This window comes from Lepisma saccharinum, chromosome 1, assembly GCF_977018435.1.
Source record: "Lepisma saccharinum chromosome 1, izLepSacc3.1, whole genome shotgun sequence".
Taxonomy (NCBI): domain Eukaryota; kingdom Metazoa; phylum Arthropoda; class Insecta; order Zygentoma; family Lepismatidae; genus Lepisma; species Lepisma saccharinum.
The window spans coordinates 71096064-71112796 of record NC_139229.1 but is presented as its reverse complement, the minus strand read 5'-3'; the positions used below and the strand labels follow the sequence as shown (position 1 = coordinate 71112796).

The window sequence follows — 16733 nt, the reverse complement described above, 5'->3', positions numbered from 1 at the left end:
GGTTTTTTTTATGTAAGGAGTGATATCATTGGGGGCAATATTAAAACAAACTTATAGGGCTGATCTTCGTGGCGCGAGTCGTTAGCACAAGCCGCTACGACGCCAGGGGTTCTAGGTTCGAATCTCGCCATGGGTGTTCTTTGTCAGTCTCCTTCATCAATTTCATCTAACATCACTCATCGTCGCGATTAGCAAAAAAGGCAGAAAAAGGCAGAAAATCACGAAAATCAGAGCAAAAAACGAACTTGATGGAAATTGGTAAAGATGCCCAACAGTGGATATATTCTACCCATGTGGTTATCACAGTGCACTCAGACGCCAGGGGTTCCTGGTTCGAATCCCGGTCTGGGCATAGGTGTTCTTCTTGAGTGTCCCTTCATGAATTTCATCTAATCATCAGTCATGCTCATCGCCGCGATTTGCCAAAAGTGGCAGAAAAGCAAAGTAAGATAAACCAATCAATCAATCATAGGCATGGATGGAAGACTGATGTTGCTGTCGCAACAACCATTCGGGTTTATGAATACGAAAGGGTTAGTTAGTTAGTTAGTTATAAGACAAAAACGAGGGTCACTATTTATATTTTGAGCCTAACAATGAAAAAACAGGAATTTGGCATTGAAAACTGCTTTATTGTTTTTCGAAGTATTCTCCTTTATGGTCAATACACTTTTGAATTCGTTCGAACCATTTGTCAAAGCAGTTTTTCCAATCTTCTTGAGACACCTCCATAATATGGTTTTTGAACGCATCAACGGCGTCTTCCATCGACGAAAATCGTTGTCCACGCAATTTATTCTTGACATTCGGGAACAAGAAGAAGTCATTGGGTGCCAAATCAGGACTGTACGGCGGATGACCCATCAATTCGGTTTTTAGACTGTTCATAAAGTCGGTTGTTAGACGAGATGTGTGACAGCTGGCATTGTCTTGATGAAGAATGATCCGACGGCGTTTGTTTGTTTTCCGTATTTGACCGATGACCTCTGGCAAACAAATTGTTGTGTACCATTCAGAGTTGACCGTTCTACGTTCCTCTAAAGGCACAGTTGCCACATGACCAGTTTTCCCGAAAAAACAGGCGACCATTTGTTTCGATGTGCTTCGAGCGCGAACAACTTTTGTTGGATTGGGTTCATCTTGAAACACCCATACAGTCGACTGCTGTTTACGTTCCGGCTCATATGCATATATCCATGATTCGTCACCTGTTACAATCTTATATACGTCTTTTGAAGCACCACGATTGTATTTATTGAGCATTTGTTTGCACCAATTGACGCGAGCGTCTTTTTGAGTTTTTGTCAAATTGTGTGGGATCCAACGAGAACATACCTTTCTCACAGCTAAATGATCATGTAATATTTTATATATGCTGGTGGAACTAATGCCTATGGTTGCCTCGATCTCAGAGTATGTCACATGACGATCTTGCAGTATTAGGTTTTGCACAGCATCAATGTTTTCTTGAACAACAACTGATTTTGGACGACCTTCGCGAATCTCGTCGGTGAGCGAATGGCGGCCACGATTAAATTCGTTATACCAGCGTTTCGCAGTGGCAAAGGATGGGTCTTCATCGCCAAATGTGGAAGTAAGTTGATGGATGCACTCTTGTCTTGATAATCCACGTCGAAAATCGTAAAAAATCATCGCACGAAAATGTTCACGAGTTAATTCCATTTCATTGTTGTCGCGCAATCTCCAAGGCAACATAAACAACACAAATGAAGCTATTGACAAAACATTTGAAGTACGTTATGGTCAATAATGCCAGACGATTCCGTGCAAACGTCAAATCGCGCCTAACTTCAATCAGTGTTGCCAAAGGCTCAAAATATAAATAGTGGCCCTCGTACATGTCCGAACAATCGCTAGAGAAACAATATATTTCTACAAGCAATATGAACCATCTTATACGGATATGTACAATGTACATACTTCTCATGCGTGTTGTATGTTATTCACGAAAGGGACATTAAAACCAAGGTTTCAACTCTTGTAAAGACCTTAAAACTTGTATCCCTTGTGTGGTAAGCGGCCATGGAAATTACTGGTTGTACTTGTTCTTGATAATTTATACTCTCCTCAGCGTGCGTGTTACGTAATTTGAGGAATTTCTTCAGGATGTTCTTGTGCAGGGCATTTTCCATTTCTTTCCTTCCTTATTCCCCCAATCGAAACTCATTAGTAAACGACAAACGGAAAATTACCATGTTCCTAACACACTGACCTTACTTGGGGGCAAACGTTCGAGCTACGGGTACGGTTCTCGGTACGTAAACCTTCTATGCTACGTGAGTAGTAATGTAAGGGTCGATTATGAACAGTGGGGTAGCCTGGGAGGCGTTGGTGGGGCCAGTATTAGAATACAAAGAACAGTAATTATCGCTTCATTCATACAATATTATAGTTGATTTGATTTGGTATTTAGCGTCGCTTTCCTGCAACTTTTGGCCAATCACAACGACGAGGATGAATGATGATTTGATGAAATTGATGAAAAGACACGAAGAACAGGAGCCGAGATTCGATTTATTGATTGAGTTGGTGTTTTAAGTACACTTTATGCACATTAAGGCTAGTCTGTAATGGACCTACAGTTTAAAATGCGATCCGATCCACCACATGCCTCCAGCGGGTATCGAAACCGGACCCCTTAATTACAAGGCAAAGATGCTACCACTACACAATCGGAGAAGCCGAGATTCGAACCCGGGACTCCTGGCGTTATAGCGCACTGTGCTAACCACCCCGCTATGGAGGTCGGGTTTAACATAAAGGACTACATAAAAAGAAGCTTTCCTTAAATTATACCCACCCTAAAAAAAACACGTCCACGCCACTGACTGAAGGGCAGATGAAGGTTAATGTTTCTGCAATATGACACCTGGTTCTTTAGTTACGATAGTACGTATTATAACCGTGAAAGGAGCTGTGTTAAGTCTTCGGCACATCCTCAGCGAATGTGAAGATTTTAATGTCCTCAGACAAACTTTTTATCTTCATGACTCTTTGTCATCCATCAAGAGATGATGACAGTTTTTAGCTCTTTGAGAAGCACGGGTCATTTACACTGCCTCTGAGGATGTTTTTAGCGTATCCTTGTCTTTTTAATATGTTTTGTTTATGCAGATCCCTTTATAACCTTGAACTTTTAATCTTCCTCTGGTGGATTTATACACCCCCTATATTTTTTTTACATTTTTTAAAACTTTCAGGTAAGAATTTTATATAAGGGGATTTCTCCTCGTATATTGTCTGGGCTCAGGGGTACAAAATGGCCATATGTGTCGACACACCCATAAATTTTAAGTCCTTATTTTATTCCCTATATATGAAGTACATTCGACCAAAATGTTTATGGGCAATACAGAGAGAGAATGGAGGTGGCGGAATGGTTAGCACAGCGGGCTACGACGTCAGGAGTCCGAGGTTTGAATTCCGGCCCTGGCAAGGATGTTCTTTGTGAGTGTCCATTCATCAATTTCATATCATCACTCATCCTCATGTCCGCGATTAGCCAGATCAATCAATCAATCGTTCTCTCTTTCCTTAGTTCCATCTCTCTTACTCTCTCTCTCTCTCTCTTCCACTTTCTCTCTCTCTTTCTTATTGCTTCGATTTCTTTCTTTGCTTCTCCGTTACTTTCAGTTTATATCTGTTTCATCCTTTCCCTCTCTGTCTCACTTTCCCTTTACCTCTCCGTGTGCGGAAGGATACATTCTACAGCAGCGGTGTCCGTACGGGGGGTTGTCTGACTGCCACACGGGAGACCCGTGTTCCATTGGAATTTTTCCAGCAAGGTCACTGCACGAAGCAGCTCTGGTCTTTACCCAGCCTCTAGTAAATGGCCACATTGGGAAGTAAAGCCGACCGGAGCGTGGTGCTGATCACATTACCTCCACAAAATGACCGAGAATGTCGTCGTCTTAAGACCTCACCTCACCCTCCCTCCGTAAACCTCCTCGGTATATTGCAATGTGCCGGGGGTTGCTGTATCTTTACCTACCTTTACCACAAATATTAGGGTAATTGATTGATTGGGTTTATTTTACTTCGCTTTTCTTCCACTGGCTAATCTCGTAAATGAGGATGAGTGAAGAGGGACAGTCGCACAAAAACACGCATGCCAAGGCCTGGATTCTAACCAGGGACCCCTGGCGTCGTAGCGCTCTCCGCTAACCACTCCACCATGGAGGTCGGCAAATATTAGTATAGGAAGCATTGACAACCACAGGGAATAGCATCGCCATGAATCAAATCTAATCTCATGTGTAGTTGTAGGCATTGACTGATTTTCTTATCCGAACCACCTATCCCGGGTATCGAATCCGGGACACCTGGATTACCAGGCGATCACGTTACCACTACATCATCGGGGAGAGACTTATAGTTTAAATCGAATAAATAAAGCACCCCTAAAGGTAATCGAACCCGGAACCCGTTATTTACAAGACGAAAGCGGTCGTCACGCGTTGCTAATGACATTTTGGAAGGAATAGTTCACGTAGCATTCGACAACGTGACGTTTCACACTCAGAGACAGGCTGGATGTTGAAGTGAATTTAATATATAGAAAGTTGGGCAGAAGTGCGCAAAATGAAAGGATAGTGGGTGGAGGAGCACAGTCTACCTCGTTAGGGCAAGTGTGTTAAAGAGAAGACCTGCGAAGACACACAGAAGAAAGGAAATGTTTGTCAAAGACGAGAAAGTTTTCGAAGTAGCTTCTACACTTGTTGCATGCCTTAGCAGCCAACAGAAACTCCTAAGGGTATAATGACTGAAGAGGCCTTCGAACCCACAAACACGAAAAGCATAATGGTGTTTTGCGGTTGGAACTTTTTGTTTTAGCACGAATGTCGTTTTTTGCAAGTCTCAAAGGTGCAATGGTATGTTTTGGTGGGACATCTGGTTAGATCCCCTCAGACAAATCCTCAAATCCCCCCCAAAAATACGGTGGTCATCGTTTTCCAGTATGTTAATGGCAAAATATGGATCATATATTGTGACTGAAGATTATGAACGTAGTAATCCCAGGATTCCGCATCCTTTCTGCCGTCCAGAAATCCCGGGATTACCAGATTCATAGTCTCGGATATTAGAGATAATTTGCATTACGCACTCCAAACATATAAAGTGGACTTAAAACAACAAATCAATCCAAATCTTCCTATTGCTACCTTCTTTAACAAGATGCACTTAATTATACCTTACTCTCTTCTCTCCCCAAAACACGACTTATTACTACTACAGTGGCATCAGTTGTTTGATTCATTGAATTGTCCGAACCACTATGTGCCTCCACCGAGTATCGAATCCGGGACCCCTTGATTACAAGGCGACGACGTTACCACTACACCATCGGGGAGGCTACAGTGGCAATAACCTTGTCAATGTAAAACAATAATGCGCTCGCTAGCTGTGCACGCTTTAAATAGTCTAGACAGATAAATGGGTGGGCAAGGTGTGTAATACTTTTATTTTCATTTGCCAGATATTATGTACTACAATTTATTTTGAAGTTCCAATAAAAAAATGGAAGAAGGCACAATGATGTGTAGTGTATTGCATAGGCTTACTGACTAGTGAAAAGTCTGCCAAAGAGAGACAAAGAAATAGATAAGCGAGAGAGAGAAATGAAGATAATAATAGAACAACGAAAGAATAAGAGAACGAGAGAAATAGAAGCGAGAGAAAGGAAGAAGTAGAATCAAGAAAATTAGAAAGCGGCGGAGAAGGAAGAGGAATAGAAGAAGATAGATAGAGAGAAAGAATAGAAAAGAAAAGCAGTAAATAGGAGGGGAAATATGTAATTAGAAACGATCAAGAAGAGGAAGTAAACACGATGAAAGAAGTACGAAAACTGAGAAAATAGTATCGAAAGCTAGAATGAAGTTATATGGGAAGAAACAAAGTGTTACAAATAAAAGGCAGAGAGGATGAAGGGGTATGCAATTTTTTGTTATTCCATTGGTGTCCAGGCCTAGATGAGTAAATGCCTTTTTTTTTTATACCGTCAAATAAAATCTGAGCTTTCTTAATGGTTTGTCAGACCTTGTATGAAAAATGTGACATGTGAATGGCGGACGTTAGAATGTCGGTAACCCTTGGATTAACCTATTTGTAGTAAACTTGGTTTTAATCTTCAAGAGCTGTTGAGGTATTGTATTAATTTGCATGAATATGACATAATCATATCATCATTTTCATAATAATATTAAGTCATCTATTTTTGGAAAGGTTTTGATTGAGCGATTTGGTTTATTTTACTTCGCTTTTCTGCCACTTTCGTCTAATTGCCAAATGAGTGATGATAACTATGATGGAACTGATGAAGGGACACTTACAAAAAACACCCATTCCCAGGACGGGATTCGAACCAGGGTTATTATAGGTCCAGAAACCCATAAATTCCAATATCTTCTATTGGGTTCCGCAACAGAACCAGAACCTCTTTCCTCGCACAATTTAAATTCAATCCATGTTGCGTATTGTTTCATTTCAATACGGAACTAGGACCGTATTTAAATTGTTCCGAAAGAAAAGTTCTTGTACCGAATTGAAATACTTTACAAATAAAAAGGTTCTCTTCGGTTCATTTACGCTTGCTGATTTCCCCTCCTGTACCGGAATTAAATTTATTTAAATTTCATGGACCTTTAACAAGCTTGATTCGAACTTGTGACCTCTGGCGTCGTAGCCTGCTATGATTTTTGGAAGGAGCACGTGCTCCCCTTCTTCACCTCTAAATATAATATCTGGAATTGCTAATACTACAAGGTGACGAACAATATCAGGGTGTTGGCACATTCTCATCTTAAGAAGTGTGATACCATGAATAACTTTCTCACGTGTATACTTACACCTCCCTTGTGTCCCAGGCAACATCCTGTAGGGATACCATAACAAGACCTTAACCTTGTATTATCGTGACGAGAATTACACGATGTCTGGAAGTTAATGTATGCGAGCAGAAACTCCCATAATTTTTTTTTGCTAATTGGAAGGTGGTAAACATTTTGCATCATAACCTTGATAATTAAGTTGATTTGCGTCATCACCGCGGAAGGATTCTAAACTTTTTCCCCACATTAATTACGAAACTCTTCTACTACATGGCATGAGGGCACGGAAGGAATCCAGATATTGTCGATTTAGTCATTGCATGTGTGTCTGTCTGTTTCTTTATTCTTTTTCTCCTCCGATATTCTTCCATTCCTATTCCTTCTCTGTTTCTTTCTGACTTTCTTGCTTCTATTTCTTTCCTTCTGTTTGTCTTTTTTCTTGATTACTTTTCTCCATCGATCTTCTTCTATCCCTCTTCCTTCTCTGTCGCTTTCTGATTTTCTATTTCTTTCCTCCTCTAGCTTCTGTATTTATTTCGCCCTCTCTATTTCTTTTCTTCTCTCTCTCGGTTATCTATTTCTCTTTGAATGGTTCATTTCTTGAACCACTGTGAACCCGCCATGTAGCATACACACTTTGAGCGAATGGTGTAGTGGTTACAGAAAGCACAAGAAAAAGCATTTATACTCGTATAAATTGGCACTAAAACTAGTAAAACAGGCAGGGAAATAGGTAGTAAAAATTATGAAAATAGGCACTATAAAGGCACTATGAAATAAAATTGTGACTAAATCGGACAGGAGCGTGTTATTTATTTTCTTAGTTCCACACTTGCTGACTTTACTTCTTTTATATTTCTATTGCATTGTTTTGCTATTTCTGCGTACACTAAGTTACTTTTGAAGGGATGTAGATAGAGGGAAGAGAGAGACAAAAGAAGGAGCAAAAGAGAGAGAGAGGGAGAGCGAGAAAGAAGACAAAATAGAGGGGAACATAGAGAAAGACAGAGCAAGAGGGAAAGAAATGAGAGAGGGTATAGAGAGAAAGAATGAGAGATAAAGTGAGTGTGTGTGTGTGTGAGAGAGAGAGAGGTCTTAGAGGTACACAGAAGTAGAGAGAGATAAAGAAATAGCAAGAGAGAGAGAGAGAGAGAGAGAGAGAGAGAGAGGAGAAAACTACTTTGCTCTATCTTTCTCCATCTCTGAGAGAGCGGGATAGAAAGAGGGAAAGGGAGAGCTCTGTCTCTCTCTCTATCTCTCTTAGATAACCGCGACGATGATGACGGGACATGCAAATTATGAAGGGACACTCACAAAATAATATTTCATTCTATAGTGACCTGTGGAAACAAAGCAAGAGACAAACAAACAAAGAGATGCTCTTAGACAAGACTATAAAAATTGTAATTAAACTATAAAATAGGCACTTCTAGGCTGTATAAAAAATTGGTTATCAGCCTCGAAAGAACACAAAACGTTAAAGCCTACATTTTACTACAAAGCAATAAGAAATTAAAATTAGTAGACACATGAAGCACATAACTAACTCTGTAGCCTTCTTAAACTCGAAGTTTCATGGCTGCAGCAGCACAGGCCTTCCATCTGTCCCTATCCTGAACAAGATCTATATACTCTTTTCCATCTCTACCGATTTCCTTTAGGTCCATCTCAACGTTATCCCTCCATCTTCGTCTTGGCCTTCCTACAGGTCTCTTACCATCAGGTTTCCCAACAAGAATCCTGTAAACTCCTCTTTCCTCTCCCATTCGTGCCACAAGGCCTGCCCACCTAAGTCTTCTTGATTTAATTATTCTAATAATATCTGGACATGAATACAAATTATGTAGTTCTAAATTATGTAACCTTCTCCACTCACCTGTCTCCTCATCCCTTTTAGGTCCAAAGGATCTTGTTTTCAAATACTCTCAATTTATGTTCCTCTTTCAATGTAAGGGACCAAGTTTCGCATCCATATAATAATACAGGCAAAATTACTGTTTTGTATATTTTAACTTTTACTTTCTTAGATATTAAACGAGAAGACAATAGTTTATGAATAGAAAGGTAACATGCATTTCCTGAATTAAGCCTGCCTTTTATTTCCTCTTTAATATCATTTTTATTTGTTAGTATTATTCCTAACTACTTGAATTTGGAAACTGGTTCAAACGAGTTGTTATCAATAATTAGATTTTGATTATTACCTAACACTTGGTTTCGACCTGTAATCATATATTTAGTTTTATCTTTGCTAACTTCCAAACCTATATCTTTAGCTGCTTTGAATAATATTTTAGCATTATTCTTAATTGTTTTTTTATCATCCCCTGATAAGTCTACATCATCTGCATATGCTAACAACTGAGTCATACCATTTAATTTTAGTCCTTCGTTAGTTTCTTTTACCTTGCTAACAGCATATTCTAAGGCAAAATTAAGCGCATAAACTGCCAAATATAATTTTGGTATGTGAAAATGCACAGAGAGAATGCACCAAAGTGTACTTTCTTCTGCTACTGTTGCGTGAAAATTCATCAATTGAACAGATCAGGCACGACCATTTCAAAGAAGTCTCATTAAGAGTTCAGCGATCTTAAATTCTGTTTGTATAGTTGTCACCTACACAAGAACAATTTTCTACCTTGTCATGATTATCCTTGGAAATGCCACTGCAATAGCGGAAAGAAGATGTTGTTCGTGCATGCATTCAGTTGAAATGGAATTATTATTGTTGATACGACCCAGTGCACTGAAGCCTCTCTTAAGTTTTATGACATTTACGGCATGTATGCTTGTCTATGATCCCTCGTCAGTATTATAAAAAAGTAAGATTTCTTCCTGCAATTTTTGATGAGCTTGTCCTTGTGTTACGGAGTCTGAAGGGAATGATTCAATGACACATGCAACACTTCTCTCTTTTTTTCTTTTTAAAGTGGTGAGTTTGTAAAACAAGCTACTTCCGTATCTGTTTTTTCATAGTTTCAATACACGCAGCATAATTTCGTTAGGAATGTATTCTCTACTATTATGGTCTGGAAAGAACCTTGTACCATGCACAGAAAAATAATTTATTTTACGTCGCTTTTCTGCGACTTTCGGCAAAGAAAAAAAACATGGATCTATACAATTGAAATTCTTCATAAAACATTAAATTTTTTTTGCATAATATATACACTAAAAACGTAACGTTTCAACCCTCTAACAGGGTCTTCAGACAAAGATTCACATTAAATTCACAATTCAAAATAAAGAGATTTTATTGTGAATCACGTATATCTCAAAAAGTATAAACAAATTATTTTCCATTTATGCGAAATTTTCATTCGAAATTCGAATTCTAATTTATTAAAATATAAAACGGAAGCAGATTTTAGGCCAATAAGTCTCTGTTCCATATCGATTTTTTAGACATCTCGCCGGCTGAATACTATTTTGTCGTATGTCCATCTGAACTAACTTCGAACTGATTTGGATTTGGAATACACTACAAACATTTTATTATTGTTGGTGATTCACGTCATGTGACAACCACTTGCGTCACTCCGGAACGTGACGCATTAACATGCGCGAAACAATAAGGCCATCTACTCATTTCCGACAAAAGTGGAGATCCGACAATTTAGCATTTGGCGATCTGTCTTGTTTTTTGGTCTCGTCTTCGAACAGTGCACGAAGTCTCTATCTCAAATTGGAATGAGACCAAAACTGATCTCGTCTCAGGACATTGACTGGCTGATGAATATATCTGCAAGATACTAATCTGAACGTTCTTAAGGAACAAATACACCTTGTATATTCCTGAAAGGTTAAAGAACTTGGATATTGCACTTGTATACGACAACGAAGCTCAGGAAATACACTTCTTGCACACGGAAATGTTTCTTTTTGACTCTTCAAGGGAAATGTCAATGAAGAATGCGAGACAGAGAGAGATAGAGAGAGGAAAAAGGAATTAACGAAGATTGTTTTGACACTGACGTCATTGCACAATTCTCGACACCAGGAGGGTTTCTATAATGTGCACCGTACAAGGACGAGGAATAAAAAAAACAAAGAAACAACAACTTAAAACACAACTAAGTGGCGCCTGTGGCGTTCGTGGAAAGCTGCTTCTCTAGATTTGCCCAAAGCAACAAAAGAATAAAAATGAAACGGAAATATTACCAGATATCGGGACCTAATTCTAGGCTGTTCGGGAAAAAGTCACAAAATGCAATTTTACAGTTTTTTTAATGTTCATTCTCTTAATATCAAACATTATATTATAATCATGATGGATCATCACTGTTTGTAATCCTTGCACATGATCAGTATAACAATATAATGAAAATATATTTTTAAATTGATTCAGTGTGACTAAGATGAAACCTGACAGAAAATCTCAGCTTGTGACTTATGCTCCTTTTCCGGAACACCCTAGAATTAGTGTTAGTTTGCCATCTTTTTTCTTAATTTATATTCTACACTGCTTTTCTATTTATAGCCTCAATTTGGTACATTTTTCTTCATTGCTCTATTTACAGTGTATTTTACTGGTGCTAGGTTCGACACCAAGACGGAATGATTCTTTATTGGTGTGTTCCATGTTTTTTTCGTTTTTACGTAAGGTAGAAGGACAGGTATCTTCATTTCTAATCATTGACAAGACATCGACATTTCATTGTCTTTACCCCCTTTCTTAATCGATTTAATTATTGAGCTACCGTGATACATCCGTACCTTACATAGGATTCGAACTTGGAAGGCCAAGAGTCGTAGTCCGTGACGATACTAAATATTTCGGAATTAGTGCGTAATGTGACAGCCAAATTTCATGCAACAATACGCGAGAACGTGAGTGCTGTATTATAACGATGAAATTTAATCAATATAATACCTATTCTCGCTGTAAATTTTATTTGTTTTCTTACATACTGAAATCTGACTACCTTGAAAGGGCATGAGGACTTTTTTCACCATGCGGAGTCCTGGGCACATGAACGCTGTCACTGTAGATCTTTGGTTTCATTGCATATTGAAATTGGACTACTTTGAAAGGTCATGAAAATTTTTTTCACCATGCAGAATCGTCGACAAATGTGTATTCTCCTACTGTAGATTTTTTGGTTTCATTGCATTTTGAAATTGAACTACTTTGAAAGATCATGAAGACTTTTTTCACCATACAGAATCGTCCACAAATGTGTGTTCTGCCACTGTAGATTTTTGGTTTCATTGCATTTTGAAATTGAACTACTTTGAAAGATCATGAAGACTTTTTTCACCATACAGAATCGTCCACAAATGTGTGTTCTGCCACTGTAGATTTTTGGTTTCATTGCATTTTGAAATTGAACTACTTTGAAAGATCATGAAGACTTTTTTCACCATACAGAATCGTCCACAAATGTGCATTCTGCCACTGTAGATTTTTTTGGTTTCATTGCATTTTGAAATTGATCTACTTTGAAAGATCATGAAGACTTTTTCACCATACAGAATCGTCCACAAATGTTTTTTCTGTCACTGTAGATTTTTGGTTTCATTGCGTTTTGAAATTGAACTACTTTGAAAGATCATGAAGACTTTTTTCACCATACAGAATTGTCCACAAATGTGCATTCTGCCACTGTAGATTTTTTGGTTTCATTGCATTTTGAAATTGATCTACTTTGAAAGATCATGAAGACTTTTTTCACCATACAGAAAAGAACAACATGGGCCATGTTGTGTACAGTGTTGATGCTATCTAGAACTAGGAATTTCATGGAGAATTTAGAAAATCGGATTCTAAACAGACTTTTTAAAACGTCCACGCGAAGAATTGTGTGACCTTTGTTGTATTCACTTTTGCGTGGAATTTATGGTCCCCCCGAGGCTAAAACAATTAGCGTTGGCTTGTAGTGCAAGGAATGTGGACGTTTAGCGGCGAATGTTTAGCTGTGAACCAACGTCGGAGTTTCATCCCGCTGTCTACGAACGTAACTTTCTAATACCGGGTCCAACAATAATTAGATCTCGAGTTCGACGCCTCCAGCGCTCGCTCCAAGTCTTTCTGTTATTGTCACGTGATTCTCTCGAGTACGTTTGCAAGCGAAGCAGGCTCCAGCACCTTTTAAGGTTTTAAGGCAACTCTCTTGTTGACTTTGTTCAAGATTGCTATCAATTTTCTAGGGACTAAAAGTGATGGAAAGATAAAACTTGATGGTGGATTACGGCTACCAAATACTATACAATGGCGTGTCAGAGAATTTCCAAGGAGGTGTTCTTCTTCTTTATCAAAAGTTTAATCTTGTTTGATTTGATTTCTGTCATTTAGCGTCGCTTTTCTACAACTTCTGGCTAATCGCGACGTTGAGGATGAGTGATGATATGATGGAATTTATGAAGGGACACTCACAAAGATCTGCCCAGGCCGGGATCCGAACCCGGGATTTCTGGTGCCGCAGCTAACCACTCCGCCACGGAGGTCGGCGTTTTATGTTGTAATCGCCTTGCAATCAAGCGGCCAGTGGTTCGAGTCCAGGTTGTGCAATATTTCGGAAACTACTTTAAAATGTATGTCTAAGCTCAATTAGTCTATTTGAATGTAATATTTACTTTAAAAAACTTCTCAAATAATATTTTCAGGTTAAGGTTCCCTACCAAATCCTATGCGAATGCTACTGCCATAATATAAACGCAGTACCTCCCCGATGAGTATGGTGGTAACGTCTTCGCCTTGTAATCCAATGGTCCGGATTCGAAACCCATTGGAGAAACATAGTGGTTCAGGTCCGACTTTAAACTCTAGATTCAGTGCCGATTAGCCTATCTGTGCACGAAGTAGACAAAATTAAAATAACACTAGGAATAGTCAGGATTAGTCTGTTGGACTGCCTGTGACAGGTAGGAATTAGACGTCGAATAAGTTATAAAAGATGCATTTCGTGTCTTGGACTTCTAATACGGACTAAATCTGTTCTTCTTTCCGTCCTAATGTGCCGAAAAAACCTTTATCCGTGGAGGTATAAACACAAGTTAATATAGACGTTCTCTATCGTCCAATGACGCTATAATATTTTTTCAGGAATGAAGCGAACTGACAAGTAGGATGCAAAAACTTAACAAGTACAAATGAAGCACACCACTTGCAGCTACCTCATGCCGTAAACGTAGTTCCACTTTCATAAAAGTGTATCTGGCAACTCTGATTTTAATAATTGTTTCCCGTTTCTTGCTCAAAGCACTAGACAGTAAGTTTCATACAAGTCATACTTTACACCACTATTCTTTTACATGTTATAGTAGCAGCACCTTAACCATTTGCTTGCTTGATGGATTGATTGAGTTGGGTTGTTTTACTTTTCAGGAAACTTTTGGCTAATCAGGACGATGGAGATGAATGGTGATATGATGAGATGGAAAATAAAAACTACAGGACAGCACGCAACCGGTCCCACACTGGCTTGACATTTGGGTGTTTTATGAAAGGGCTACCCGTTACACCCCGCAAACTTTCACTGTCAAGACGATTTGGCGTAGATTAGGTCTCTTGTGTCAGAAATATTAGAATATTCCTTTTAAAAACTCACCCTGACAGCCTCTTTTGGTGTAGTGGATAGCGTTACACAGTCATCGTCATCGCGATATCAATTTCGGTACAAAACAAGCAACGGAAAAAAGCATAATTCACTTCACTCTCACTGGCGTGACACGAAGTCAGGGGTCCTAGGTATGAACACTGGTCACGGCTTGGACGTTTCATCTGTTTCTGCATCTATTTCATCAATTCATCGTCATCGTCGCGATGGAAGAGTGGCAGGAGAGCGACGTGAAATATTAAAATATATATATATAATTCTTGCTGATTTATTGAACTATGCCACTTTCCGACGCTTTTCTGCCACTTTTGGCCAGTCGCGACGATGAAGATAAGAGATGATATCATGAAAATGATGAAAGGACACTCACAAAGAACACCCATGCTGGGATTCGAATCTGGGACGCCTGGTGTGGTAGCGCGCTCCGCTAACCCTTCCGCCACAGAGGTTGGCAATACAAAACTACAAACACACAAGCCACAGCACTAGTGACCGCCGGGATGCAGCAATAAACACATGTCTTGCGAAACCAGCGAGTTCGAATCCCGAGAATGATATACGCAGTTAAAGACTCTAAAAGAAAATCCACGGTACTTATATGCGGGTATGGCGAAATTCTAATCTGCTCTGAGAACAAGAAGAGAGTCCTATGCTTTAATACAGAGAACTTAACACTGTCAGTGGACTATACAAATGTCAGAAAGTTCACATGCATAACGACTTACTGGAAGACGGAAGAATAAGCGATTCCAGCAAATTCATTTCTCCAGCCCGCGCGACCTCCACACGTTGTATCACACACCACAGAAAAGACTAACCTGCCTGGGAACGGTGTAAGCTTGCTTGTTTTCCCCTCTTCTCAAGATCAAGCCGTTGCGCCGCCAAGGCCGGCCGCCTCTTGGAAAGCTGGTCATTGGTCGATCTCGAGGAGCGCCCGCCGAGATTTACAATTCTTCAGAGTTCGGCCGGCGGGTGTGCAAAGAAGTAATATTAATATAGTAATGCCAATCCTGTTTGGTCTGCAAGGTGCTAAATGTGAACAATGTCATGGTTTCTATCACTGGCGTACGTAGGATTTTTTTCCGGGAGGGACTGGAATTGGTAAAGGTGTATAGTACTAGTACGATACGGGGGTAGAGATTTCGTATATTTGGAACTTTCCACTCTCATAGCTCATAATCGAAGTTGATTTTAAGGGTGTTTGCACTTATCACTGTGTTTCTTCCCGAATTGTTTACTGCTTTAACTTGAAAATGTTGATTTTCTGAAAATTTCGGAGATGGCTATAGCCCCTTCGGCCCCTCCCCCTTTCTCTGCGTACGCCAGTGGTTTCTACTGATTTAGTATCGGTCACTGGCATGTGATCAATGAGGGAAGAATAGACTTTCACATGCATATGCATTGCTTGATTATTTATTCAAGTACAAGGACTTTCTGGAGGCGCATAGTGGTTCGGATCCCACTTTAAACTGTAGGTCCAGTCCCGATTAACCTTACTGTGCATAAAGTTGACTTAAGAAAACACCAAACACTTACAAGGGCTTTCAAGTGTGCAAGGTCGAATTGTTACCATTGGGCAGGGTATAATGAGGTGTGCATTGAAACAACGTTACATCTCAACCCTATCAGGGTCTTCCTCAGGGTTGAAACCAAACTAAAATGAAGGTTAGTTTGGTTTCGAGTCTGAGCTAAAATGTTTTAGTTCGTTTTAGTTTGGTTTCAAGTCTGAACTAAAATGTTTTAGTTCATTTTAGTTCTGTTTCAAGTCTGAACTAAAATGTTTTAGTTTATTTTAGTTTGGTTTCAAGTTTGAAGTAAAATGTTTTAGTTCATATTAGTTTCATTTCAAGTCTGAACTAAAATGTTTTAGTTCGTTTTAGTTTGGTTTCTAGTCTCAGGAAGACCCTGATTGAGAATTGAGATGTTAAAATGTTTCTATATTGTTTCTCTTCGTACTGAATTATAGACTGTCCTGGTCAGCATAAGTGGTGTATTTTTCTGTCGGGGAGCCGCTTCCCACGGAAGAAGATATATGAATTCAGAACGAATGACGACAGTGCTTTATGGTGACATAAAGAAAAATAATGAGTGCCTAACTACAGTATTCTTTATATTTGCCGGAAATAACCAATAAAAATAAATCTTCAAGTACTCAGAGCAGAAAATCAAAGCGGCCAACAGATAGTACTTTTCTGGATTCATGTTACGGTTTCTGAGGAGCGCAAGAAGAAGACATGACATCAGTGAGTAATTTTGTATATATGAGCGCCATCTGGTAACATGAATCTGAACTACTAACGAAAACGTGACGTGAGGTGTCTTA

General features: G+C 39.3%; 1 protein-coding gene across 3 annotated transcripts in view; it reads right to left on the bottom strand.

Moving 5' to 3' along the window:
- The window catches only part of LOC145996373 (inactive pancreatic lipase-related protein 1-like), a 102536-nt gene that overhangs the window by 69438 nt on the left and 16365 nt on the right, over nucleotides 1-16733 (bottom strand). Inside the window, exon 1 of one of the 3 annotated variants that reach the window (XM_083132805.1) lies at nucleotides 15136-15250. The exons of the other annotated variants lie outside the window; for them this stretch is intronic. Within the exon in view, the coding sequence (XP_082988931.1) occupies nucleotides 15136-15172 (37 nt within the window). The 5' untranslated portion in view covers nucleotides 15173-15250. Of the gene's footprint in view, nucleotides 1-15135; nucleotides 15251-16733 lie in introns of those variants that run through there. 3 annotated transcript variants of the gene reach the window in all.